The 26569-nt window shown below is 50.3% G+C and overlaps 1 protein-coding gene and 1 long non-coding RNA gene across 3 annotated transcripts in view; one reads left to right on the top strand and one right to left on the bottom strand.

Moving 5' to 3' along the window:
* DRAXIN (dorsal inhibitory axon guidance protein) overlaps positions 1–15570 on the top strand; it is a 31971-nt gene extending 16401 nt beyond the window's left edge. The window contains exons 3-7 of the mRNA XM_015099216.4: positions 1533–1720; positions 3372–3483; positions 4587–4676; positions 6117–6206; positions 10473–15570. Coding sequence (XP_014954702.3) covers positions 1533–1720; positions 3372–3483; positions 4587–4676; positions 6117–6206; positions 10473–10585 — 593 coding nt within the window. The 3' untranslated portion in view covers positions 10586–15570. The remainder of the gene's footprint in view (positions 1–1532; positions 1721–3371; positions 3484–4586; positions 4677–6116; positions 6207–10472) is intronic.
* LOC121820781 (uncharacterized) lies at positions 9971–26543 on the bottom strand. Of its 2 annotated transcripts, XR_009595829.1 has the most exons (4): positions 25804–26543; positions 19192–25390; positions 13845–14350; positions 9971–11519 (listed from the first exon to the last, which is right to left on the bottom strand). It is a non-coding gene; the product is annotated as an uncharacterized LOC121820781 (long non-coding RNA). The 2 variants fall into 2 exon arrangements; XR_006061471.2 differs by having other exon boundaries at positions 19192–26543.
* Positions 26544–26569: the final 26 nt, after the last annotated feature.

Raw genomic sequence — 26569 nt, 5'->3', positions numbered from 1 at the left:
AGAGCTGCAGGCATAGATGGGGGCGGGCTTCTGCAGGAAGTGGGTGATGGAGCCTCCAGCCCCCTTTTCTCCTGCAAACAACTGAGGCTTGTTTCCCTGCCAGGCCCACTGAAACCCCTCAGGTGGACAGAACACAGTCAGAAGAGGGGGGCCCAGCTTAGATTCTCAGCCTCCCACCCCTGGGGATCATGTGTCAGGTTGGTGTGAGGGTGGTAACATCCTTGATGCCAAACTGGAAGGCATACACCCTGCATGGACTCAACCCAGCCCAGCTCCAGTCCTGGCTCCAGTGGACCAACGGGGCCCTCCCACAAGAGTGAGTGAGTGGAGGAGGGGACAGTGGCCATCTAGAGCTCAGGCTGGATTCATCTCAGGAGGGTAGGGTGGCCCCAATGGACCCAACCAACATTAAAGTCAGCTCTTGTCTGAGAAAAAGAGGCAAGCATAAGCGTGGGCCCTCTAGCTTTTCTTGATGCCTCCTGGCTCCTGTGTGCGTGTATGTGTTAGTCACTCAGTCGTGTCCTAGTCTTTGTGACCCCATGGACTGTAGCCCAACAGGCTTCTCTGTCCATGGAATTTTCCAGGCAAGAATCCTGGAATGGATTGCCTTTTTATTCTCCAGGGAAACCTCCTGACCCAGGGGTTGAACCCAGGTCTCCCGCATTGCAGGCAGACTCTACCGACTGAATCACCAGGGAAGCTGGTTCCTGACCACCCCTCAACCCTGCACACTTTCCCCCTCACACTCATCCTACCCCATGCCCGTGTAACTTGGAAGGCGGCATCAGTGGTTAAAAGTATTGATTCTGCATTAGATGGACCTGGATTTAAATTCAGATTTCAATACTTACTGGCTGTGCACCCTCAGACAAGTCACCTAACCTCCTTGTGCTTTAGTTTCCTTCCCTGTAGATGAGACTGAAAGAGTACCTACCTTCCAGAGCTCCTGCAAAGGTTAGGTGAAATAACGCTTATAAATCAGGACCCAGCATGCAACATGGTCCCAGCTGCAGCATGTGCTCAGCAAGCAGGGTCATCATCACCATGTAGGGAGCTCTCACTTCCCAGCCTTCTCAAAGGCCTCTCCCCTCTGCAATGCCTCTCAGCCTCATCACCTTATTCCCCTACTCAAACTTCACCTCCTCCAGGAAGCCTTCCATGGTTAATCCTACAAACTTCACCTCCTCCAGGAAACCTTCCATGGTTCATCTTACTGGTTTCCATTCGTTGCACTTACATCCCTGGCTGCACTCCATCAAGCTGAACTTGGAGTTTCTGGAATGTTGTTTTAGAGGGAGAATCCCCAACAACACTGCAAGTTCATCCTAGACATTCCCCCTTATCATGCCCCCAGCCTCCTGTTTCCAGCCCCCTCCCCAGGAGGGTGGGCAGCAGGGATGCTGGTTGAGCCAATAACTTGTTCTATGATTCCTGCTGCCCCCTAGCTTGCAGCAAAAACTGCGGGTCCTGCTGTGGGCTGATAGGGGGTGATGAGCAGATAAAGTCGCTGTGTTCCCTGCTCCTTGTCTCAGGCCGAGCTTTGGTCAGAGGCCCCAGCTCCCTGATGAAGAAGGCGGAGCTCTCAGAAGACCAGTCCCCGGAGGCTTCGATGGAGGAATCCTCCACCAGCCTGGCCCCCACCATACTTTACCTCACCACTTTTGAGGCACCTGCCACCGAAGAGTCCCTGATCCTTCCCGTCACATCCCTGTGGCCCCAGGTAAGGGGCTGGAAGGGTCCTTGGGGTGACCTCATGCAAACCCCTCCTAGTACCTTTAGGGAGACTGAGGCACAGGGGCGGGAGGGAGTTGGTCCAGGCCCATGAGGCTGGATGGAAGCTAGTTCTCCTGATGCCCATCCAGCCCAGCTGTGGCCAGCCAGCCCACTGTCCAGGGAGTGCTGCCACTGACCAGGCAGTGGTCCAGGGGCTCATTCTATGGAATTGCCAAGGAATCAAGTACCAGCTCAGCACACTGGTCTCTGAACCTAGAAACGTCAGGCTTTGGGGGAAGAATTTTGTACACCCCACAAAGGACAGAGAATAACAATGTCTAAAACCATGTCCCCAAAATCCAGAATTAACAAGCTTTAGTTAACACTTCGATGCATCTGCTTCAGACCTTTAAAAAGAGAGGGAGCAAGCAAGCAAATGTGGCAAAAACACCAACCATTGGTGAGTCTGTGGTAGTTTAGTCGCTAAGTCGTATCTGACTCTTTGCCACCTCACAGACTGTAGCCCACCAGACTCCTATGTCCATGGGATTTTCCAGGCAAGACTACTGGAGTGGGTTGCCATTTCTTTCTCCAAGGGATCATCTTAACCCAGGGATCGAACCTAGGTCTCCTGCATTGCAGGTGAATTCTTTACCAACTCAGCCACCAGGGAAAACCCCTTGGTGAGTCTAGACAAAGGGTATTTATTCTTGCAATTAACACGAAGTGCGTCGTTGCACCTCTTCAGTGGCTTTGAACATTTTTTCAAAATAAAATCATTAAACATGACCAATAAAATAATTCATGTAGAAGAAGTAAAACTTTTTAAGGAGGAGATCTTCCTTATTCTCTTTTTGGGCCTTGCACTCCCTTGAGATCCTGATAAGCCATCTCCAACAAATCCCATGGTTATCCATGCCATCGAAGGGCTCCCCGAAGCCCATCTGTTGAGAATCCAGCCCTATGGCATGCTTGCATGCTCAATCACTTCAATCATGTCCCAATTTTTGTGACCCTATGGGCTGTAGCCTGCCAGGCTCCTCTGTCCATGGCGTTCTCCAGGCAAGAATACTGGAGTGGGTTGCCATGCCCTCCTCCAGGGGATCTTCCAGACCCAGGGATCGAACCCAGGTCTCCTGTGGCTCTTGCACGGCAGGCAGATTCTTTACCGCTGAGCCATTAATGCCCATGTTCACAGATCCAGCCCGGAAACCACAAAGGGTGCGGCCGGGGGGTCTAGAGTAGAACTGAGCTATGGATGTGGCCTCAACAGTGCCATGCCATGGAGAGTGCCATGCCGTGCCATGCCATGACATCTGTAGGGGAGAGAAGGGACAGGGGAGCGAGCAGCTGGGTTTCCTCCTGAGCGGACACGCTGCCTCCCCAGCCCCCTCCGCACAGAGCCTGGGGACTGCAGCCACTGCCTGTAGGTGCTGTCCTGCCTGGGGGCGGCTGCTCTGGGAAGACACTGCTCAGGTAGCTGCTGGAGCCCGAGGCCTGGTGGCCATCTTGAATTCCCCAGGCTGAGATTGCTGGCTGTTCAACACGCCATGAGCTGGCCCAGGAGCCCCTCCTTTGCCCTCTGATCCTGGGGCCCCACATTTCTTCTTCCACCTTTTGGGATCTTCAGGCTCCCTCTTCTCCACCCTCCTCTGCAGGCTCACCCCAGGCCTGATGGGGAGGTGATGCCCACACTGGACATGGCCTTGTTCGACTGGACTGACTATGAAGACTTAAAGCCTGAGGTCTGGCCATCCACAAAGAAGAAAGGTACGTCTGCCCACCCCTCCATGCCCCTGCTGGGCTCCTCCCCTCCCCAACCATGCCCTGGGATAGGAGCCTGGTGACCCCAGCCTGACTTACAGATGTCCAAGTTGGGGAGAGGGGTATGGAGTCTATAAGGGAACAGATACCTGAAATAGACATGTTGCTCTTAAGTGCTCATCACACACTGGACGGATTCCAACTAGCTACTCCTTTAACCTGAAGAAAATAAAAACAGGTCTGTTCTGCTGTTGATCCCCTCTGCCTTTTTAAAAAGTATTTTAAAATTTTGTTTGTATTTATTTATTTTGGCTGAGTCCTTGTTGCTGCCTGGGTTTTTCTCTAGTTGCAGGGAGCGGGGGCTACTCTCTAGTTGAGAGGCGGGGACTGCTCACTGCGGTGGCTTCCCTTGTTGGGGAGCACCGGCCCTAGGGCAGGCGGGCTCCAGTAGATGTGGCTCCCCAGGCTCTAGAGCACAGGCTCAGGAGTTGTAGCACACCCGTTTAGTTGCTCCGAGGCGTGTGGGGTCTTTCTTACCCAGGGATTGAATCCGTGTCTCCTACTTTGGCAGGTGCATTCTTTACCCCTGAACCACTAGGGAGTGTGTGTTAGTAGCTTAGCCATGTCTGACTCTTTGGGACCCCATGACCCTCCAGACTCCTCTGTCCAAGGAATTCTCTAGGCAAGAGTACTGGAGTTTATTGCCGTTCTCTTCTCCAGGGTATCGAACTTCCCGATCTAGGTATCGAACTCAGGCCTCCTTCATTGTAGGCAGAATCTTTACCATCTGAGCTACCGGAGAAGCACTAGGGAAGCCCCTCCACACACAGTCTTTTTGTCCACTCCTTGTGGCATATGGGACCCTAGTTCCTCAACCAGGGATAGAACCCGTGCCCCTTGCATCAGGAGCACAGAGTCTTAACCACTGGACTGCCAGGGAAGTCCCCTGATCCCATTTTAGAGAAGAGAAAACTAAGGCAGAGAGGCTTCATGTCTTACCCAAGCCACACTGTGGAAGTGGTGGTGTGAGCACTCTGACCCTGGCATCCAGTGCTTCATCACTGCTCTGATGAGCCTCAGCCTCTGACCACACATCCTGTTTTCCCCAGAGAAACACCGCGGCAAACTCTCCAGTGATGGGAATGAAACATCACCGGCTAAAGGGGAGCCCTGTGACCATCACCAGGACTGTCTGCCAGGTACCAAACCAGCATCATGTTCCAGGCAGTAGACAGGGCACTGGGGGAACCGTTTAGGGGTAGTAAATAATAACAACCACTTTGATGAGAGTTGCTGCCATACTTTATTCTATTTCATTCTCACAGCAACCCAGACATAGAGGGACCCTGTCATTCCCAATTTTCAGGCAAGGAAATTGAGGCTCAGAGAGGCCAAGTGTTTCAGCTGTGATCACAGAGCTCGGAAGTGGCTCAAACTTGGGTCTGCTGGTTCTGAACCACTGCCCCACACTGCCTTAAGTCAGGATGACCCTTCTCCCGACTTCTCCCAAACGTCTTGTCGGGCTTCATTCTGTCTTCATCCTGTCATGACACTGCTGGGCTCCTGTGGGTGCTTTGATAACATCCTGACCTGTTCAGCAGCTGAGCCCATCAATACAGTCTGAGAACAGGGGCCTGGGGTTTGGATGGATGGTCTAAACCACTGGCCCTCGACTGGGTCACTCGGGACTTCTGGGAAGCCGAAACCGAGATAGAGTTAAAAGGGCAGGAGGTTTCTGGGGATGGTGGGGGATAAGGTCTGTGAACAATGAAAGCAGGAGGAGGGAGGAATGGACAGGAGTCTGATACAATCTCAGCCAGCCCAATGGGCAGCTCCAGAACAAAGACTCCCTGTTAGAAGAGGCCCCCACTGGGCAGAAATAGCCAGGCCCTGGCAGCTAGTCACTGCCTGGGCTGTTCTGCTCAGGCCCAGTGTGACATCATCAGCCCAGGAGGCTCCTGCAGGTGTTAACAGTGGGGGCTGGCGGCTAAGTGCTCTCCTGCCCAGTGGACTGCAAGGGCAGAGACTTGAGTGGCACACCTCGGCTCTTGTTAATTCAGTAACCAGAATATTCTACAAAACAGCAACCAAACCATTTGGCATTGTGTAAGCCAGACCACCAGCTCCCTGACAAGCTGTTTCCCTTCCAAATGGTTTTTCCACCCAGAGCAGGAAGAAAAGGCTCAAGTTTGGGCCAACTGAGTGGCTCTGAGAGTTGGCTCTGTGGTGGGCGAGGTCGTGCCTGGGGCTGTGTCTCAGGGGCTTCTGTTTCCCCATCTGTCAAAAGAGGACGTTGGCGTCCATGATCCCTGCAGCCCCTCCCAGCCTCACACTGACTCCACACCTGGCGGCCCTCTAGCCTTTCCACCCAGTGGGGAATCAACAGTGCCTTTCCTCCTCCCATGATCAATCAATTGCCCATCTGGGGTGTCTAGGGTCTCAGCCGCCCGCCCTCTGGGGACCTCGGCCAGGACATCCGTTGGTGGTTCCGGCTGGGAGGCTTGTGCATCAGATGGTCCACCCGGCCAGGGGCAGCCCCGCCACGGAGATGATGGATCTCCTGTCCAGCGGGAGCATGTATGGGGTGGCAGGGGGGTCTGCTCGGCACGGCTGACCGCGTGTGCTTGCCATGTGGGCAGGGACCTGCTGCGACCTCCGGGAGCATCTCTGCACACCCCACAACCGAGGCCTGAACAACAAATGCTTTGATGACTGCATGTGCGTGGAAGGTGAGGCCAGATGCCGGGGGCTCCCTCGGCACCGAGAACCTTGCCACCTCCCATTCTCCTCGAGGCAGGGGTGGGCAGAGAAGGGGGTGAGAGAATCCCTGGGGGGCTGAAGACACTAGCAGGAACAGCTTTGCTCAGGGCTTTCCCAGTCTGTGAATTCATTTAGTCTCTATTCCTGGCATCGTTGCTCAGAGTTGCTTTTCTCACCTCTTGAAATACAAGCTGGTATGATCTCCCATGATCTGGAGACGGGAGAAGGGAGAACAGAGAAGGGTATCTTTTAAAAGAAGATCAAACTTGAGAAGGCTGGTGCTTTCACACCAGAATTCTATTCCAGGGGAGACATTCCAAGTGTGATAACAAGGGGTGGGGAGTGAATTTCCCAGCGCTTTCCCAAGGAAGGAGGCTCTTACCCAGCTGGCCCCCTCTTTACCTCCTCTGAGCTCCCACCTGGAGCAGTGTGTGCCCTTCTGCCCAGGTGTGCCTCGATGTACCCAGCTCTGTGCTAAGCACTCTACCTGTTAGCTCCTTAGTCTTCACAACCATCTCAGAAGGGAGCTATCATTCTCCCCATTTCACACAAAAGTAAACTGAGGCACAGAAAGGTTAAATCACTTGCACAAACCTCTGTAGCTAGAAAAGTGGGGGAAATATTTTAAATTGTGTATTCTGAAAATTTTCAAATACATATTAAAGTCTTCGGAATAGTATAAAGAACCCCCATTTCCTATCATCCAGTTTCAGTAATTCTCACTCATGGCCAATCTGTGCTGTCCCCACCCCATCCAGTTCCCCCACTGCAATAGGATTTTTTTTGGCAATAGAATTTTGAAGCAAATCCTAAGAATTTAGATATTTTACCTGTGAATATTTCCATATATACATCTAAGAGACAAGTACTCTTTTAAAAACAAAATACCGAAAATGCACAATAATTATTGGATGTCATCCCACCTCCAAGGTTCACTTCTCTAGGGTGAGGGGTTTGACCTTTGTCCCTTTGTGAACTGTCCTGAGGTACACGCCCTATTTTTGCTCACATTAGCCTCAAAAGTTATCTGAAAGCTGCTTCAGTCCAATTATTCATTTGTCCAGTTGGTCAAGACATATTTCCTGAGTGCCTACTATGCACCAAGTTCTGATTAAGACATTGGGGGTTCAGGGGTGAAGAGAACCAACAAGTTCTCCACCCATGGATTCCATTCTAATGAGATGAGCGACAGCAAATAAATGGGCTTCCCTAGTAGCTCAGATGGTAAAGCATACGCCTGCAATGCAGGAGACCCAGGTTCAATGCCTGGCTTGGGAAGATCCCCTGGAGAAGGAAATGGGAACCCCCTCCAGTATCCTTGCCTAGAAAATTCTCTGGACAGAGGAGCCTGGCAGTCTACAGTCCATGGGGTCACAAAGAGTCGGACACGACTGAGCAACTAACACACACACACACACACACACACACACACACACACACACACACACACAAGCAAATAATTAGATGTCTGTAAAAAGGAGTAGAACTGCAAAGACAGTAATTCAGGCTGGCCTGGGAGTTATTTTAGAAAGGATGGACAGGAGTGGACAGCAAAACTAGCCACCTGAAGATGAGAAGTTGGGCAGGAAGGGAGAGTCCCAGACAAGCAGCAGAGCAAAGGCAAGGACCTCAGACAGGAGCAAGGCTGGCATGTCCAAGTGCGCCTGGCACGCAGCAGACACGCGGTGGCACAAGAGGAGGTGGGAGAAGCTGGGGGGTAGGATCAGGACTTCATTATCATGTCGGCAGGTTTTTTTTTTCTTTCTTTCTTTTTAGTATTTATTATTTGGCTGCATCAGGTCTTAGGTGCTCCGCCACGTGTGGGATCCTTGTTTGCCCACCAGGGATCAAACCCACGTCTCCTGTTTTGCAAGGCGGATTCTTAACCCCTGGACCATCAGGGAAGTCTCTCAGCAGGTTTTAAGAAAGTGAAAGACCTGGTCTGACTTTTGAGTATACCATCTCACTCTGGCTGCAGGACTGTGCAGGGCAGGACTGGAGATGCAGGGACGAGCTAGGAGGTGAGGGGATGGAGGCAGGCAGGGGTGGAGATGCTGAGAAGCCACCTTCTGTTGCCTGTGTGCAAGGTGGGGGCCCATTTGGTGGAGGAGGATACTGAGGTGCATAGCAGGCTGGAGGGCACTCCAGTCCAGGGAGCCTGGAATTAGCACCAGGGCCTCCAGGTCCAGCCTGCCCAGGTGAGGGGGATGTGGCCTTCTGCTGCACATGCCCAGGTGGTGCCCTGCTGGATGCTCAGGGGGCAGCCCTCTGCCAGGGAAGCCATGCTTCCTTCTTCCCCTGGGCCTCAGTTAGGAGGGGGAAGCCTTCCAGGCCTTCAAAAGATAACCGTTCAGCCAAAGCCCCATCTGCTCATTTCCCTGGGCCCTCCCATCCTGGCGAGTCCCGCCAAAACTCTCATTTCCTCCCTGCAGACTCAGACTCTGGGGAAAAAAAGAAATTGAGTGGAAATGACAGCTCCTTAAAGATGGTCCAGGAAGAGACTGTCGCCCAGATGCTGCAGCAGAGGGATCCAAGTGATGCCAGGAACCCTCACGAGGACCAAGAGTCCTGAGGACTTCTGAGGAATTCTGAAATGTCGGATGCAGGTCCCAGAGCTGACGTCCAGCAGTCTGGGCCAGCCTGGAGGGTTCCAGAAGGGCTTCTATGGCTACCATCCACTCCTATTCATGGTCCCCTGCCCCTCCCAAGTCTCACTCGTCTGGCCACACATCTGAAGGCTCAGTGATCCACGTGTTGGTTCTAGACCCCTAAGCACAAACTTCACAGCAATTTCTGTATTCTCTTGACAGTGACATAAGCAGATCTTAAACTGGTGATGGCCCCTCTCCCTGTGGCCACTCCTAACCAGAAATGAAGAGATTGCTCTGACCACACTGACATCTCCTTCCCTAACCCCCGACCCTGAATCAGGAGGATATGGCCTTTTTTTTTTTTTTTTTGGCTGCATTGCTGTCTTAGCTGCAGCACACATGATCTTCATTGTGGCGTATGGACTCTAATTGTGGCTCTTAGACTCAGCTGCGGCGAGAGCTTAGTTGCTCCATGGGATGTGGAATCTTAGTTCCCCAATCAGGGATCAAACCCACATCCCTTGAACTGCAAGGTGAATTCTTAACCACTGGACCACCAGGGAAGTCCCGGGAGGATGTGGCCTGAAATGAAAACCGTGCCTGCCCATGTATGCCAGGGGATGTCTATCATGGGCCATAATTTAGCCCAAGCAGGAACTCCTCCCACTGGTGGGACAAGAGGGCCATGCCTGCTCTGATTAAGGTAGTCAGGGAGGTCCTCTGAGAAGGGACTGTGAAGGAGCAGCTATGCCAAGAGCTTCAGGAAGGGATTTCTGGCTGTGAGAACAGCAAAGGCGCTGAGGCTGGAAATGGTGGGGCGTATGAGGAAAAGTGCGAAGACTAGGCGTGGCTGGAGTTAAAGTGAGGAGGAGTGGGAGGTAAAAAGAGCAGACAGGGGGTTAGGGCAGGCCCCAGAGAGTCTTGCAAGCCAGGGGAAGCAGTTTAGATCTCTTTTGGAGTGCAGTGAAGAGCCACGGGAGGTTTTATAGGGAAGGACAGAATCTAAATCTCTTTTATTTATTAGTATTATTTGCTGTGCTGCATGGCATGTGGGGTCTTAGTTCCCTGACCAGGGATCAAACTCAAGCTCCCTGCATTGGAAACATAGAATCTTTACCATTGCACGGTAGGGAAGTCCTGCATCCCTTTTAAAAATAATTTTAATAGACTATTTTTAGAGTCGTTTTAGGTTTACAGGAAGATTAGACAGAAAATACAGCAGTCTCAGACGCCTCCCCCAATTTTCCCTTGTTATCTTACATTAGTGTGGTACACGTTCTAAGACTGGTGGACCAATAGTGGTACATTCTTAAGTCCATAATTTACATTAGTGTACACTCTTTGTGTTGCACATTCCTTGGGTTTTGACAAAGACTAGACATGTACCCACCATTATAGATAGTATCGTACAAAATAGTTTCGTGGGCCTAAATATCTCCTGTGCTCCATCTGTTCACTCTTCTCCGTCTGTGATTCTCTTTTTTAAACCCATTCAGGCTGCTGTGCGGGGGATGGATTGGTTGTAGGGCAGAAAAAAGGAAGGCAGTGTTGGTGAAACGGTGCGAGGCCGGGCGGGGGTGGGGGAAAGAGGGAGGGGGGACTGGCTGGTCTCACGTCTGACCCACCTTGCCTCTCTTCACTCAGGGCTGCGCTGCTACGCCAAATTCCACCGGAACCGCAGGGTCACCCGGAGAAAGGGGCGCTGCGTGGAGCCCGAAACGGCCAACGGCGACCAGGGGTCTTTCATCAACGTCTAGCGGCCCGCGCGAGGCGCCTCTGCACCGGCCTGGGGACTGGGCTCCGGAGATTTGGAGAAGCCGGGCAGTTTTTTTTATAACTAGCGGTGGCAGATCAAATGCGGGACCAGCTGACTGAGGCTGCAGGCTCAGATCCAGGACGCTCCGTCCCGAGCCCTGGACAAACTGCCCCTGCCCAGGAGCCGAGCAGCAGCACACCTGCACCCACCCCTGGGCGGACGGGACACCGACACCGCCTGCGCATCCCGGTGTCCGTGTTCTCCGCGATGGCAATGTCGAGAGTGCCCTCTATCGTCCACCAGCAGCACTGCAACGGTTTCAAGTTTCAAAAGGAAGAGGTTTTTGAGCTGGAAAAGAATGGAAACTTCTGAAGAGATGGTGGTGAAGTCGCTCAGTCGTGTCCGACTCTTTGCGTGGACTGTGGAACCAAAAGGCGGGAGATGAATACTGAAGCACCTTCTATGTACCAGGCACTGTGCTAAACGCGGGCCATACGTTATCTCGTTTATCATATGACCTTTTAAAGTAGGCATAATCACCATTTTACAAGTGAGGAAACTGAGGCAGGCTTAAATGATCTTGTCCAGGGTCCCAGGTCAATGCTCCTCAAACCTTCACCTTGTGTAAGAATCCCCAGGGATCTGGTTTAAAATGCAGATTCCAATTCAGTCGATTCTGCATTTCTAACAAGGTTCGGGGCTTGCTGATGCTCCTGGCGACCGGGGACCCCACTGAAAGCACCAGGTCCCAGGGAGTCAGGAGTGGAGCCGGCGTCTGAACCTGGGTCTGCCCTGCTCCAAGGCTCACATCCTTGCTCTTCCACAACCAAGCACTCATTCCAAGTTCTCCACGGCTTTCGGTGAGAGATGTGTGTTCCCTGGTGGTTCCTTTTGCTGTGGTGAAGGTCAGAATAACAGACAATTCTCTTCCTTCCCTGGACAAAGGTGTATCGTTTAAAAGAAAAAAGAAAACGTGCATTAAGCACCTGCTTTCTTACAAGGCAGGATTTGGGCAGATTGGAGAACTGGTGTTCTGAGACAGGAAGTGTTTAAAGGAAACAGTAAAGCTGTTCCTTATGTCTCTGGCCCTGCTCACCCCGTCCTGGGATGTGCACTTTGGAGGGGCCTGAAAGCTGCCACCCCAGGGGTTCTTTAGCTTTTGGAGTTCATGACCTTTGAGAATCTAATGTAAGCAGGGGCTCAAAACCACACATTGCCAGTTGGCACCCACTTTGTATACGTCTTTAGTGGTTCTAGGTCCCCCAGAGACCCTCCCAGGTCTACACTTCTTCAACAGAGTGTACTGAGGAGTTTGGGGGTATCTCTTCTAACTGCATCCACCACAGGCCAGACCCATGAGTCCATCCGAACACCTTCCTGAGCTGATGTGACTCTAGCGGCCAACTCAGGAGAGTCATTTAAATCCTTCCACCTGGCATCTCACTCCTGACCAACCCTCAGGTTCAAGGCAAACAAGGTTGCAAACCTTCCCTCTCCAGATGCCTTGCTGGCCTGGACCCCAGCCAGAGGGACCACGCCCATAGGATGCCGGGGCTGTTTACTCCATTGGGAAAATCAGCTGGAGTCAAGGGTATGGCACCGAGGAAGACAAACAGATCTAGAAGAAACCAAATACACCGGCTCTTTTCTCCTTATTCAAGTTCAAAAGGCATGGGAATCTTAGGGAGGGGAGGACCACAAGAGATCAAAGCCGGCTATTTGAACATTGAATCTGCCTGCAGTTTTGTCTGTTTGAGACTAGACAAGGCCTGTGCTGTGTGCCTCATATGGGGTGGCCGATTTGAGGTCATGATAGAACCCTAGCGGGGGTGGCTGCAGACATAGAACCCAGAATTGCTTTTGTCTGGCGGGGTGGGGGGGGGGGGGGCGGGGGGCAGTGGTAAGGGTGTCCCTGGCCATCAGTGATGGAAACAGAAAAAATTAGGACAAAGCTGGAAGGCTTAATGGAGCTATCAGTGCCTACCAAGGGAGCTCCACGGCTAGAAATTCAGGGCCTATCTCTTTGCCCTAGCTACTTCCATTTTGCATTTGCAAAGGCAAAGTGGGTAGAATTCTCTTAACTCCAGAGTTAGGGGTCTCAAAGCCCCCTCTGTGTTTAACAAACCTCTCTGCCAGAAGTTCTTCCTTAGGTCTGGCTTAAATTTCTTTTGCTGGTGCATAAGCCAATATTCTCGAATCCAGGGTTCAACAAACATCATAAAGGGCCAGATAAATATTAATATTATAGGCTGTGTTCCAGTGAAGCTATTTATGAACACAGAATTTCAGATAATATCACTTGTCACAGATGATCATTCTTTTGATTTTCTAAAACACATTTTAAAATGTGAAAACCTCTTAACTTGCAGACTACACAGAAACAGGCAGTGGGCTGGACTTGGACCCCTGGCCATGGTTTACCAATCTCTGCTTTAATCTGCTGGTCTCAGCCTTGGCTACACATTAGGACAGTCTGGGAAACTTTCAAGAGCCCACCTGCAAAGATTCTGGTTTAATTGCTCTGGGTTGTGTCTGGGCATTGTACTTTTGCAAGGCATCTGGGTGGCTCTAACATGTCACCTGGGCCTGGGCCTGGGCCTCCTGCCTTCATCCTCATGCTGGAGTGCAGCTGCTGACAAACGGCCTGCTCCACCACTCACTACCTTGGTGACCCTCGGAGACTTCATTAAGGTCTCTGTGCCTGGATTTCTTTATCTGTAAAATGGGGCTAATCACTCTTCCTTCATAGGGGTGTAGTGAGATGTAAATACAAAATCCTAGCAACATGCTTGCTACAGTGCCTGGCACATAATAAGCCCTTAGTGTTAGCTAATTTATTTTCTAGGATGGTTTTAGCAGGTGTTCTGTTTTTTGACAGTGATCCATCACATACTCAGAAATCAGTTCAAAGTCACCATTCAGGATCCTTCCTCAAAGCATGTTCCCTGGAACATGGGGCTGTGAGATGCTCCCTTAGGAAAGAGGGGATGTGGTTCTGTGGTCAAAGAGGTTTGGAAAACTGTTCTGGACTCAGCCCGAAGCAGCATGTACAGATTCTGTCCACTAAGGCAGAGCTGTGGATGTCAGTGGCTATGCAACAACAGGATCAGGAGTTTCTAAGTATATCCCCCCTCCTCACCCTGAGGCTGGGAAGAGCTGAGCAGGAGGTCAAGTGGAAACCAATAGCTACTGGGACGATCACCTGTGCCCCCTACATTCCTCCTGAGGGAGCTTTCCAGCCATTCCCCAGAGATACTCACTGTTCCCACAGGGCTGCCTTTCCGTGACTTGTCTGGTGATGCCAAGAGTGGCTCCTGAGCCTGCCAGAGATGGGCGAAGGGTCAGAGGACACGAGAACCATGCCACATGGGAATGTGACAGCTTCACCTGCTTCTTGAGGAGTCACCGAGCCATATGTCGTGTCCCGAAGCCAAGACCCCTTCCACCACCTAGAAGCTACAGGTGGAGCCTTTGTTGTTAAGTCACTCAATTGTGTCTGACTCTTTGGCACCCTATGGACTGAAGCACGCCAGGCTTCCCTGTCTTTCACCATCTCCTGGAGTTTGCTCAGATTCATGTCCATTGAGTTGGTGATGCCATCCAACCATCTCGTCCCCTTCTCCTCCTGCCTTCAATCTTTCCCAGCATCAGGGTCTGCCTTACTTCAAGCCATATTCAACACATCCAATATGATCTAATGTCGAGATGACAGGCATCAGCTTCCTGGAAGGGATCCGCTTTGCAGCTGGAGAGACATCTATGCAACCTGCAAGGAACATGTTTATAAAACAACAGAACAGCAGCAAGGAAAAATGGGTGCTGGGAGAGACAGCAGGAGAGGCCAACTATTTGGGCCCCTCATTGGGGGTTGCATGCGGTTGACAGGGACACCATGACCTTCATGATGATCATCACTCCTGTGGGAGATGGGAGGGCATGTGCTGGGGAGGGCATGGTAGGACTTGCCAATCTGAAGAACCAGGGGCTTCCATCACAGGGAGTATATTTACTGAATCCTAAATCAGGATGGTGGTCTGGTGGAGGATAAGCAGCCTCTTCTGGATGCAAAAGACTTTCTGGTCCCTCCGTCCTTTTTTTGTTATTGTTGGTACAAGGAATAGCGACTTTATTCGGAAACCCAGCCAACCCCATCTTGCCTGAGTTAGAATTCAGGCTCCTTTTATATTTAAAGGGGAAACTCAAACACTTTTTGGTTTCCATCAGCCTTCGTCTCTTCTTCCCTGCAGTCAGTCATTCACAGGTGGACCTGATCAGGATGTTCCTTTTGTGCTAAACAAAGATATTTTAGCTTAATGCTCATTATCTGGGAAGCAGGGTTCCCAGTAATGGGCCATTATGTGTAATTTAAGTTTATAGGCAATGTCTCTGTAGTGATTAATTTGTAATAGGATACAAAAGGTCTTCCCTATCACAATTCCCATTGTCAATGTCCGTTCCACAGTCTTGTGGGGGAAAGACCTGGGAACTCGGCAGAAATGTGGGATCCCCACTGGGACCTACTGAATCAGTATGTCTAGGGGTGGGTTTTCACAAGTTCTCCAGGCTGTCCTAGTGCACAGTAAAAGTTCAGAGACACAGTAGATGCAGAGAGGGAGACAGAATGGCCGTCTGGCCAGGGACATTTGGATGATTCAGGGGCGTTTGCATATGAGTGTGAGGTTGACCAATCTGAGATCCACTTTGCCTGGTTAACAACCAGCAGTGACCAACTTGCAGGCTCCAAGGCCCTGCCTGCTGGGCTGGAACTGGCCTTTATTTTTAGAGGAAATGAAGTGGAGCATCTGGGCCTGGGGCCTCAGTCTTTGGGTTTTCTGGCTCTTGGGCACTTCCCTGGGGGACTGTGGTTCCTATTTATAAAGTATGGGGGCAACAGGGAAGTGGGGAGGTGCTACGTCCTTGAGTCCCATGATGGCGTGTTGCATGTGCTCTCTTGAGCTGTAAATAAAGAGATGGTGGTTAATAAGCTTTCCTGTTGTCTCTCTCTGCCCCTTCAGATGGTCTGTCTTGCAGACAGGGAGCACTGTCAGGGTGTTTCGGGGGAACTCAGCCTGGTATTTCTCCAGCTACTTATTCATTCACTCTGCACCTTGGATTAAGCATTTGCTCTGAGCTAAGCAGAAGAGAGTGGCAGAGGATGAGATGGTTGGATAGCAGCACCTATTCAATGGACATGAACTTGGGAGAACTCCGGGAGATAGTGAGGGACAGGGAGGCCTGGAGTGCTGCAGTCCATGGGGTCACAAAGAGTCTGACATGACTTAGCAACTGGACAACAAAGCAGTACACAGGCAGGTAGGGTCTCCACCCTCACCTGGCCTGCATCCTGGTCCTTTAACCAGACCATTGTGGGGGAATTTCATATTTTTATCTTCTCTCACTTTAGGGTGGGGGCAGCTAAGCTCCCAAAGAGATTACAAGGCTGGCCATATACAAGGCTGGCAAGCACATTGCAGGCAGAGAGTGCTGAGAAAAGCAGGTGCCCGCTTGGGCAGAATGAGGAAAACAAAGCAACGCCACCTAAGGCCAGGCCTGGGCAGGCTCAGATGCCGTCTTGGGAAAGGGCGTGAACTGGCTGGGGGTGGACTGTCTTAGCACCAGGAAGGACATCTGTTATCTCAGTGGCAGCTCCAGCCAGCACCACCCAGCTGTGCAGACCAGACCACCTCTGAGCCTAGTTGATCAGAGCAAGGCTATGTTATGGCTCTCAGTGGCTCTGTGTCCTAATGCCGAGGGAGGGTCCAGACCCTCCTGGGAGCCAGAGTAACCACAGATGTGGGAAGCCCCTAAAGGCCAAGGGTCCTTGTGGAGATTTCCCTGCCCAGGCACCACTGAGGGACTGGCTCCAGCAGCCTGGACAGGGAAACCCCCCTAATCCAGGGTTTCTGTAACACAGGCCTGGGGTGCCAGTGTCAGGATCCTCTGAGGGGCAGACCCACGGTTCTGAGGCTACCCAGGCCCCTGACTCAATCTCTAGGGGTGGGCTTGGGAATTTGCATGTTGATAAGTACCCCTTCACCCCACCCCCAGTCCTGAGAACTACTGCACCAAACCTTCCTGATAACGCACATTCTTCCCTGCTAAGGTCCCAGGTAGCTGGCAAACCGCCCACTGAGGGTGGATCCCAGGAATCAAGCCCAGGAGGTCCCCTTTCATATAAACAACTGCTCAACTCAGCCATTGTAGTGCAAAAGGCTCCAGAGACAACACAGAAATAGATGAGCACAAATGCATGAACATGGTTGTGTTCCAATAAAACTTTATTGACACCAAAGGGCAGCAAGCTGGATCTGCCCTTGGTCTGTAGTTTGCCAGGCTCTAGTTGTTACTGCTGACCCCGGGATCAATGGTTATAGAAAGGCATGCTGGGCTTCTAAAATCTCCCTTTGTTGTGGAATGTCAACTCAAACCCATTTCTGCTAAGGAGGGTCTGAGCAGTCTGAAGTGAAGGGTCAAGACCAGTTGAACCTGAGGCCATGGGGACTTCGATGGTCTGTGCTAGCAACGTGCATGAGGCCCTCAGGGGATCAGGTGGCTGGATTGGCAGTGTCTCGGGGTTCTCCAGAGAAACAGAACCAACTGAGCATTTGTATTTATGTATCTTTAAGTGTCTATGTGTTTACTTTTTCTTTATATATGTATTTATATAAAGAGATTTATTTTAAGGAATTGGCTTACGCTACTGTCGGAGCCATCAAGTCTGAAATTTGGAGGGCCAGCCAGCAGGTGGGAAACTCAGGCAGGGCTCAATGTTGCAGGCTTGAGGCCATGTTTCTTATTCACCAAGACCTCAGTTTTTGCTCTCAAGGCCTTCACCTGATCGGGTGAGGCCCACCCACATTCCTGCAGGTCATCTCCTTTACATGAAGTCAGCTGCTTGTTGATGTTGACCACATCTGCAAAATGCCTTCACAGCAGCACCTGGAGCAGTGTGTAATTAAATCTTTGGGTACAACAGCCTGGCCAAGTTGACACAAAAATATAATCACGGGGGCGGGGGCAGGGGGAGCTCCTGGAGTTGGGCTTCCGAACTCCAGATCCAGATCACAACACTTGGGTGTGTGATAGCATTGTCTGTGATGTATCATGAAGCTCTAGGCCTCCTTGCTCCGTTTGCCAGCTTTAGCATCAGGTGGCAGCAGCTGCGGTTACCATCTGTTATGTATGTGGGCATGGGTGCTTTGGTGTGCCCAGAGGAGTGTCTGGACCTGAAATTCCACTTGGGGTGGATAGGATGCAAGGGTGCTGTGAGTGGACCCGTGTAGGCAAGTGGCTAACAGGGGCGCCCCTTCCTTTCATTGCACCCCCACCCCCAATGCTTTATCCTGAAACCCACCTGTTTGTGCTGGGAGGCCAGCCTCAGGACAACTGGGCTCCTTCCACAATGGTGATTGGTCAGTGCAGTAGGGCTGGGTAGTCAACTGTGCACATTGTGGTCCCAAAATGTCCCACTGTGTTCCCACCCTTGACCTTGAGTCAGCTCCTTGCACATAGTGAAATCCAGGGTTAGTGGAGAAACGCATTCATCTGAACACTACCCTGACCTCTGTTTACTGAGCTGACTCCAGTGCACGAGGCACACACCCTCTGGTGTAGCTGGAAGTTGTCAGAGCCCATTTTGCAGACCAGGAGAACTAAGGCACTAAGAAACAAAGGCCACTTGTCCAAAGTAATGTAGTTACTTAGTGGCAGAGCTAGGGACAACTACCCAAGTGTCTCTGAGTCTAAAACCTAACTGCGGGTAATAATTCCCTGGCATTCTAGTCATTAAGACTCCACACTCCCCTGCTATACGGCACAGGGAGCCCAATCTGGTGCTACGTGACCACCAAGAAGGGTGGGATGGGGTGGGTGGGAGGCAGGCTCAGGAGGGAGGAGATAGATATGCTGCTGCTGCTAAGTCGCTTCAGTCATGTCCAACTCTGTGTGACCCCATAGACGGCAGCCCACTAGGCTCCCCTGTCCCTGGGATTCTCCAGGCAAGAATACTGGAGTGGGTTACCATTTCCTTCTCCAATGCATGAAAGTGAAAAGTGAAAGTGAAATTGCTCAGTAGTGCCGAACTCTTAGTGACCCCATGGACTGCAGCCCACCAGACTCCTCCGTCCATGGGATTCTCCAGGCAAGAGTACTGGAGTGGAGGAGATATATATATATATATATATATATATATATCTGATTCGAATTGTACAGCAGAAACCAACACAACATTGTAAAGCAGTTATCCTCCAATCAAAGGAAAAAAAGAAAGAAAGATTCTACGCTTCCAATGCAGAGGGTGTGAGTTTGGTCCCTGGTCAGGGAACTAAGATCCCACATGCTGTGCAGTGCGACCAAAAATTAAAATAAAACCTGATTATGTCCACCAGCCTCATGTTCCTCTCAAAGGCCACAAGTTCACTGAGCACCTACTAGGAGTTAGTCACCGATCCTCACCCTTGGGCCTATCCACTTGGCAGATCACAGGACTGTGAGCTCACCCGGGGCTATCAAGGCTGCTGTCCAGGCCAGCAGGGGTGGGAGGTGGGACAAGAGCTCTGGCCGCAGGTCCCAGCCCTGGGCTGCCTGAGCCAAAGGTCACCCACTCACCTTCAGGCAGCCTCCTGGAGGGCTCCTCAGAGAGAAAAGGGGTTGAGATTCCTCCCAGGGGCTTTCCAACTGGTGAAGTCCGAGGAGGCACCCTGCCCTGTCCCACCACTGCTTCCTCATTCTTCTCTTATCTCTCCGCCAACTCCTTAGTGACCCCCAGCATGTGAGCTGAGACCTCGTGGAGCCTGCAGCAGAGACTGAGAGCCGGTGAGCAGGCAGCAATGGGTGAAAGCAAATACCAAGATAAACCCCGCCTCAGATAGGCATCCAGGGAGCCACAGGGCTCAGCAGCATAACCGACCTTGTTTGTGTTTCTGAGCGATCACTGAGGAGCAGCCAGAGCTCTCACGTGCCTCCTTGGACTCCAACCCCATCCACGTGGAGAGATGGGAGGCCACACAGAGAAAAGGAGGCAGCAGCCTGAACTCAGGACAGAACTGGGACAGGCAGTGGAGGCGAGAGGCAGTCAGCATGTTTAGTGAGGGGCCTGTGAGATCAATCTGCCTGCCAGTGCAGGAGACATAGGTTCGATCCCTGGGTCAGAAAGATCCCTTGGAGAAGGAAATGGCAACCCACTCCAGTATTCTTACCTGGAGAATTCCATGGACAGAAGAGCCTGGTGGGCTACAGTCCATGAGGTCACAAAAGAGATGGACAACAACAATAATAATCTCAAACTCCCAATCCAGCAATCCTCTTTATGTCACCAGGTGTATGCATGCATGTGTGTGTGTGTGAGCACATGTGACCTCACAGTTGTTGTTCAGTTGCTAAGTTGTGTCCAACTCTTTGCAACCCCATGGACTGTAGCATGCCCAGCTTCCCTGTCCTTCACCGTCTCCCGGAGTTTGCTCAGATTCATGTCCATTGAGTCAGTGATGCTATCTAACCATCTCATCCTCTGCTGCCTCTTTCTCCTTTTGCCTTCAGTCTCTGGGATTAGCAGATACAAATCACTACACACACACACACACACACACACACACACACACACATACAATGGATAAACATCAAGGTCCTACTGTATAGCACAGGGAACTTTTTTCAATATCTGGTAATAAACCATAATGGAAAAGAGTATGATAAAGAATGTATAGTACATATTGTTGGTGTTTAGTTGCTAAATCATGTCTGTCTCTTTTGCAACCACATGGCCCATGTAGGCAACCATGCTCTTCTGTCCATAGGATTCTCTAGGCAAGAATATTGGAGTGGGTTGCCATTTCCTTCTCCAAGGGATCTTCCTGACTCAGGGATCAAACCCATGTCTCCTGCATTGGTGGGCGGATTCTTTACAACTGAGCCAATGGGGAAGTCCACATATATTATATACATACAATTGAATCACTTTGCTGTTCAGCAGAAATTAATACAATGTTGTAAATCAACTATACATCAATAAAAATAAAGAGGATTGCTGGAGAATAGATGAGGGGAATGAAGAAAATGCCATAAGATTGAGAGTCAGAGTGCAGCTGAGGGGCTGGACTTGTCTTGGGCAACGGCCGGTTACATTGCTTTCTTTCTGGCTGGCATCTCACACGACCACCGGGACACAGCAGAGCACAGGCAGTTTCCTTTCTGCCATCTCCACCCTCACCATGGGGTCCATAGTGCGTTGTGATGAGTTCTCTGATAGCTGACTTGAGCACGCGGGTGTCTGGAGGCATGGGGAAATATTGCAGAGTTCAGTGAGGCTGTCCCAGGATGGGGCCCACCCAGCAGTGATTTTCACAGGGCCCCGAGGAGCTGGCGAAGCAACTGGAACATTAGAAATTATTGGCTGCATTTTAGGGCTCAAGAAGGAGTATTTAAGGAGACTGACTGGGGCCTATAAAAGTTAGTGATGGATGCTGCTGTAAGTCTCAATTCTGTGCCATTGGGATAATTGTTTCAGAATCAGTCTCCCAAAATGAAGGGCATTATTATAATAAAACTCCTCGCATTTGCACCTACCTTTATATATATATAGGAATAAAATTGATAAATTGTCTCTATTAATGATAAATGTTCATCTATGTATATACGAACTAATTTAATAATTAAAGAAAAAAAAGAATCAGTCTCCCTTTCTTATGACTAGTGATACAAACAGATGCCTCCCTGGAGAGGAGGCTCTCACACCTCCTGGCAATGTCCAGGCTCCTTCAGAAAACCCAGGAAGAGAAGAGCAGAGTTACCCACCCTATCATGCCCCCCCAACCCCTGGGGCACGTGCTTCCCCAGGAACCATCCCTTGCCTGGCTCTGAGTGAGTGATGCCAGGAACACAGATGATCTTATTGACAAGTCACAATGACTTTTGATACTTTCAGAAACTTAGTATCAACCAGAAACCAGGCCAAAGGATCTAGGAGCTCAAGAAAGCCATACTGACTCCAACCCTACAGGATTCTACTCAAGTTTCATCACTTCTCCTGCCCGTCTCCCACTGTCTTTGCTCAGAAAGAAAGAGGTCATGTCCTCATATACAAAGAACCACCCTGACTGATCCTGAGTGGCCCCAGCCTGCAGCAGCTTGAAGCAGGACTTTGGTTCCCGGCCAGAGATTGAGGTATGGTCTCAGCAGTGAGAGCACCAAATCCTAACCACTAAAAAAGAACCTTGATGCTGGGAAAGATTGAGGGCAGGAGGAGAAGGGGCAAACAGGATAAGATGGTTGGATGGCATCATCAATTCAATGGACATAATCTGAGCAAACTCTAGGAGATGGTGAAGGATAGGCATGCTGCAGTCCAGGGGTGGCAAAGAGTGGGACTGAACAACAACAAGACCAGTGGTCAATGACAAGGCCCTGGCCCCTCAGCTTTGCAGAAAAGAATTCCCACAAAGACAGAAAATACTGAAACAAAGTATTTATTAGGAGGAAAAACGGAGTACAGTAAGTGTGGATGTACACAAGGGCGGGCTCAGAGGGAGAGTGTCCCTGCGGTAGTTTGAATCACTTTTATGGGGCATTTCTTCCAGGCTTCCTTTGCCTGATTCTGAGGCTGCACTGGTTTAGTTCAGGGTCCTCCCACATGTGCGTGCCCATCTCTTAGCCAAGATGGGTTTTAGTGCAGATGACAGTAGGTAGGTAGACATCACTTACTATGAGGGGATGCCCTCTCCTTTTTTGACCTCCAAGGAGCCTTTCTGCGCATGTGTAGTTGGGGAGGTCTCCTTAACTTCGAGCATGAGGACAATGTGGTCTTTTATCTCTTATCTGGCAGGGCCCAGCTTCTTCCATTATCTTCCTTGTAGGGAGTTTCTGCTATTATAACTGCGTCCCCTGTGGCTCAGAAGTAAAGAATCCATCTGAAAGTCAGGAGCCACAGGAGACGTGGGTTTGATCCCTGGATCAGGAAGATCTCCTGGGGAAGGGCATGGCAACCCACTCCAGTATTCTTGCCTGGAGAGTCCTATGAACAGAGGAGCCTGGTGGGCTACAGTTCATAGGGTTGCAGAAAGTCAGACACAACTGAAGCAACTTAGCACACATGCACCAACTGTTATGAAGTTTCCGTCCACAGGGGAGAAACTGTTCCTAACCCTAACCCTACCCTACCCCCTCAACAGGGGGCCCATCTATCTCCTGCCTCATGACCAACGAAACACCTCGGCCTTCCCCTACCCTTAGGCCAAGAAACACAGAGCTGGTGTGTTTCTCAGCTTCTCACAAGCTGAGAAGAAGCACTGGGGCAGAGGTCTCCAGATCGAATCCGGATCCAGCATGAATCCTGGTAGCACCCAGGGGCCACAGCTCTGCCTTTCAGGCCCTTCCCTGATGAGCTTCCTGGGTAGGGCCTGCTCTCTCACAGGTGCCTGTGACTTTCGGACAATATTTTGGTTACTTTCTCTGTTTTGTTTCTTTCTGTTGATGTCACCCACTTGCAGAAGGAAGTGGCCAGATCACAGCAGAACTGTTGAGTGTCCGGTACACTGTGGCCCAGAGGACAGTTAAAAATAATTTCAAAGCCTTATTCAGTGCCTCCCACAGCCTGGGGCCTGTTTATCGCTCTCTCCATTTTTGAGATTCAGAAAGAAATTCAGAGATTAAGCAACAAACCCAAGGTCACACAGATATAGACTGGCAGCACTGGGTGGGGATGGGTGAAGCAGGGGTACAGTAAATGCTGGGGAGGCAACAGCATGCTGAAACACTGAGGTCCATCTCCAAGGCTTTGCTAGTGGGAAAGAGGTATAAGCATCTCCCAGTCCAAGGGGCCTTTCCCTGCTGCTTTAATTCAACAGACATGTATCAGGGGCCAGGAGCTGCTGAGAGATGCCAGAATATGTTATGGTTTTTTCATAGCAGTACAGCAGTGATTTGCTTATTGAGCACCTACAAAATGCCAGAAGTTATGTCAAGCATGCATCACCCTGAGGTTTAAGATCACTGCTAGGAGGCAGGGCAGGGATCCAAATAATATCAGTAAAGAACACAAGTGAGCATGGGGAAGAAATGGCTGTGACTGCTTCATTGGGCATCTGTATAACCAGCAGCACTGAGTGGCCTCCTGACAGAATCTGGATTATTCCGAGGACAAGTGGGTGGCAGGTTTTCCCCCGTGCCCATGATGGAAGTCGTGCCAACACACTGGTTTAGCTGGTGTATTCCCTGAACACTATGTGCCAGGCAAGTGTGGAGATGGCAAGACCCTCCCAGGGCTTGCAGTCTAGATTGGGGAGGGTGAAGGGGGACAGACAATAACACGTCAACAAGTAAATGGAGAGGTCAATACCTTCAAGAACTGATAAGTGCTACGAAGGAAAAAAAACTGGATGGTTACTACCATCTTTGACAACAGTTTGACAATTTCTTAACAGCTTAAGTATACACACGTCATGTGGTCAGCCATTCCATTCTAAGATAGTCACCCAAGTAGGCCTTCAATAACTATTCCCTTAATGAATAAATTAATGCATCTATTCTGCATGACAGTTTTTCGGGTTTTGTTTTGTTTTCAATTGTGGTAAAAAGAAATAAAGTTTACCATCCTAACCATTTTTAAGTGTACAATTCCAGTAATGTTAAGCACAGGCTCCCCTGATGACTCACACAGTAAAGAATGCCAGCAATGCAGGAGACCCAAGTTTGATCCCTGAGTCAGGAAGATCCTCTGGAGAAGGGAATGGCAACCCACTCCAGTATTCCTGCCTAGAGAATCCCATAGAGGCTACAATCAGAGGTCGCAATGAGTCAGACATGACTGAGCAACCAACACACACACACAATGTCAAGTACATTCGCCTTGTTGCGCCATGTCATTTACTTTTCATCCTGAAGGTACTGAGGATAAAACTCAGCTGAGACAGAATTGGTGAGGGACATGAAAAATTTAAACTTGACTTCCAGAAGTGTACTCCCTAAAAAATATGGCCCCAAAGCCTGTACTTTGTGAAGGTCCACTTGTCCTTCCATAGTCAGAGTGGGTCCTGGCAGGAACTCTAGCTCCTTTGAGGACAGTTTCACTTTCTTTTGTCCCTTTGGGCTCCCTCCCCACCCCTGCTGGGTCTGCCCCACCTCCACCTTGCCCCAGAGTGCCTCTGGCCCCTGCTGGTCAGATGAAGGCAATGTCACTGCAGGGACATTCCACAGATTCTTGTATTTCATCTGGCTCCAGTCTGTCTTCCCCTCCTTGCCTCACTCCATCTTTGCATCTCAGCCCAGGCTGTATTTTCCTGTGAAAATACAGTGGAGCTGAGTGGCTACATGTCACAGTCCTGAAACCAGACCTCTTTGGTCTCCAGCCCAGTTTCATACCAACTAAGGATATGCCTTTGGGCAAGCCCCTTAACTCCTCTTAACCTCAGTGATCTTATGGTAAATCAGGATAAGAATGGCACCCACACCACAGTGGTTGTTATGAATATTTATTATGAGCACTTTTCACATTGTCTGCCACAAAATTGTACTTAATAAACGTCAGCTCTAATTCCAGGTATTGTTTGTTTTGTATTTTCTCCTTACAAGGTGATCAGTTTTATTACATACCTACATCCTTGGATTAAACACCTCTACAACTGAGTGACTTCACTTTCACTTTTCACTTTCTTGCATTGGAGAAGGAAATGGCAACCCACTCCAGTGTTCTTGCCTGGAGAATCCCAGTGACGAGGGAGCCTAGTGGGCTGCCATCTACGGGGTTGCACAGAGTCGGACACGACTGAAGTGACTTAGCAGCAGCAGCAGGATCCAGGGTTTATAGGAGACATCTCTTAGAAGGAAACAATAATGTTATAATATCCACTAGTTACTGAGGAATTCCTCTTTTCTAGGTACTATGCCAGTAACAATAATTTATGATAATTAACTAATAATGAATATCAAAACAGTAGCAAGTCCTGATCAAGGGCTGTCTGCCAGGCAATGTTCTAAACATTTTTACATATTAACAAATCCTTATTAACAAATTCAAAATAACCATCCTTCAAGGAAGATACTATTATTTCTCTCATTTTACGGATCAGAAAACTGAAGCACAGAGAGGCAAAGTGACTTGCTCAAGTAGAACCAGTAAGTGGACAAAGTTAGGACTCAAACTCTTTTCTCTGGTCCAGCTAGTCCTCTGGGCTCTGAATCCCAACAATCGTGCCCAGTGTAGCTATCTGTCCGGTCTCTGAAGCTTACCAGCTCTCTGTTACTCTGGCAGATGTGCTATTCTGCTCAGGGGGCTGGACAGCTGTGTCTCCAAAAGGGACATTCAAATAGGCCAGCGGACTCCGCGACCTTGCAGAAGACCCCACTGCTGCTGCTGCTAAGGCGCCTCAGTCGTGTCCGACTCTCTGCAACCCCATAGACGGCAGCCCGCCAGGCTCCCCCGTCCCTGCGATTCTCCAGGCAAGAACACTGCAGTGGGTTGCCATTTCCTTCTCCAATGCATAAAAGTGAAAAGTGAAAGTGAAGTCGCTCAGTCGTGTCAGACTCCACACCCACCTGGAAAACTCCGCTCTTTGTATCTAGAGTCTGTATCTTGATAGGATCTTAGGACCCACCCAGCCAGTCTTTCAGGTTTCCACGTGGTCTCTCCCCTCCTGGAAATAAGAATAAGCACTCAGCGGGACAGACCCAAGGGGATCCCAACAGTCTTGAATAAGTCTTCCTTACCTTTAAAGTAAGTGTCAGTATTTTTTCTTCAAACATGAATTAGTTCATTCATCCTCAGAAGGATTCTATGAGGTAGGTAACCGTCTTCACTTTCACTGGGGAAGGAGGGAGGAGAGACTGTGCCCTCAGGGATGAGACACCAGCTGTTACCACATCTGCAGATTGTACTTGGAGGTTCCCCCAAGTTCTCCTGGCTGCAGGTGGTCCCGTCAGCCCACCTGCTGGGATTTTAACTCGGCGAGATATTGCGCCCTTTGCGACACAAATCTGGATATTCTCCAGCCGCCCG

Source organism: Ovis aries, chromosome 12, assembly GCF_016772045.2.
Source record: "Ovis aries strain OAR_USU_Benz2616 breed Rambouillet chromosome 12, ARS-UI_Ramb_v3.0, whole genome shotgun sequence".
Lineage (NCBI taxonomy): Eukaryota > Metazoa > Chordata > Mammalia > Artiodactyla > Bovidae > Ovis > Ovis aries.
Note: the sequence above shows the minus strand (reverse complement) of the source record. Positions and strands in the feature narration are given on the sequence as shown.